Below are 1,260 nucleotides of genomic sequence, written 5' to 3'. Positions count from 1 at the left end.
CTCGCGCTCCTCTTCACACCCGGACCCGTGAACGGCGTCTCTCCACGCCGCTCGCCGTGAACAGGTGCACGCGGAGCTCTTCGCCTCCGGATGCCACGGCGGCGCGGTCCACTTTTGGTCCACGACGCGGCCCGAGGAGCCGCTCTCCTCCTGCCACGGGCACGGCCACGCGTCGAACGCGCACGACTCGGCCGTGTGGGGCGTGGAGTGGCGCTCGGCTCCCTCGCCGCCCTCCTCTCTGCTTCCTCCCGGCTGAGCCTCGCCGGAGCGTCCCCGCAGGCACCCACTTGGCCACTTGCTCGCCTCCTTCTCGCAGGACATGCACACCAAGTTCTGGAGCCGCGCTCGGCCGGGCGAGCCCAGAACTGCCCCCCGGGACGAGGAGGAGGCGACGGAGGTTGGCGCGCCGTTCGGGGGCGGCGGGCGCGGGCGCGGCGACGGCGACGTCGGCAAGGGGGGCGGCAAGGGCTTTGCCGGCGGCAAGGGCTTCGCCGCCGGCAGAGGAGGCGGCTTCGGCGGCCGCGGCGGCGGGGCGGCGGCGGGGGGCGCAGGAGGCGGGCTCAACGCCGCCGCCCTCGCAGCGTTGGCAGCGATGCGGCCTGAGGGACAGTAACTCTCCTCTGCTTCTGCTACGTTAAAAATATTATGAACGATACCGTTCAAGTATGTACGTACCGGCGCCCCATCAAAATTATAGTCGCCTAGTCTGGACGATTTTTTTTTGCGCTATCTCCCCCCGTATCTCCCTCTACCCACTACCGTCTACGTCAGTATCATCTAGAAAACCCCGGCTCTATGAAATCATGGAGAATAGCATGATTTGCACATGATTTGTGATATAATGATGGGTCTGTTGATATCATGAGTAAGAATTCATGGTCGTGCTATCATACCCCCGAGCGTGAAAACTGAAATTAGGCCGACCCGCGACCGCTGCAGTGGTGCAGTGATCATACATAGCGCAAACACACGTGTTCAGACGGAACAGGGGATCCCTCCCCACCTCACAACGTGATACACCCCATGCTGGGGAGGGGGAGCTAGCCGGCAGGAGGGGAGCCCCATAGCATTTAAGTTGTAGCACTAGCCCCCCTCCCACAGGCACGCATTACAGGAAATTGCTTTCTTGCCTTGCTTTCTTGGCCTGCTTTCTTCAAACGCCCACCCCTGCTCCCTTGGTCCTTTCTTTACCTTCGGCGCCACTATTCTTGTTTCTCCTGTGGAACGTAGGATCAACCGGTGCTCATCAACCTCCATGCC

The 1,260-nt window shown here is 62.3% G+C and overlaps 1 protein-coding gene across 1 annotated transcript; it reads left to right on the top strand.

Moving 5' to 3' along the window:
• Positions 1 to 64: 64 nt before the first annotated feature.
• On the top strand, positions 65 to 638 carry EMIHUDRAFT_257356 (hypothetical protein; the record flags this gene model as incomplete). Its single annotated transcript, XM_005764063.1, has 3 exons — positions 65 to 207; positions 280 to 397; positions 591 to 638. Coding segments are annotated over 3 exons (309 nt in total), but the record flags the coding sequence as incomplete, so codon positions are not given.
• Between the last annotated feature and the right edge of the window lie 622 nt (positions 639 to 1,260).

The sequence above is a fragment of the Emiliania huxleyi genome (genome assembly GCF_000372725.1).
Source record: "Emiliania huxleyi CCMP1516 unplaced genomic scaffold EMIHUscaffold_6079, whole genome shotgun sequence".
Taxonomy (NCBI): domain Eukaryota; phylum Haptophyta; order Isochrysidales; family Noelaerhabdaceae; genus Emiliania; species Emiliania huxleyi.
This window is presented reverse-complemented; position numbering and strand designations above follow the sequence as displayed.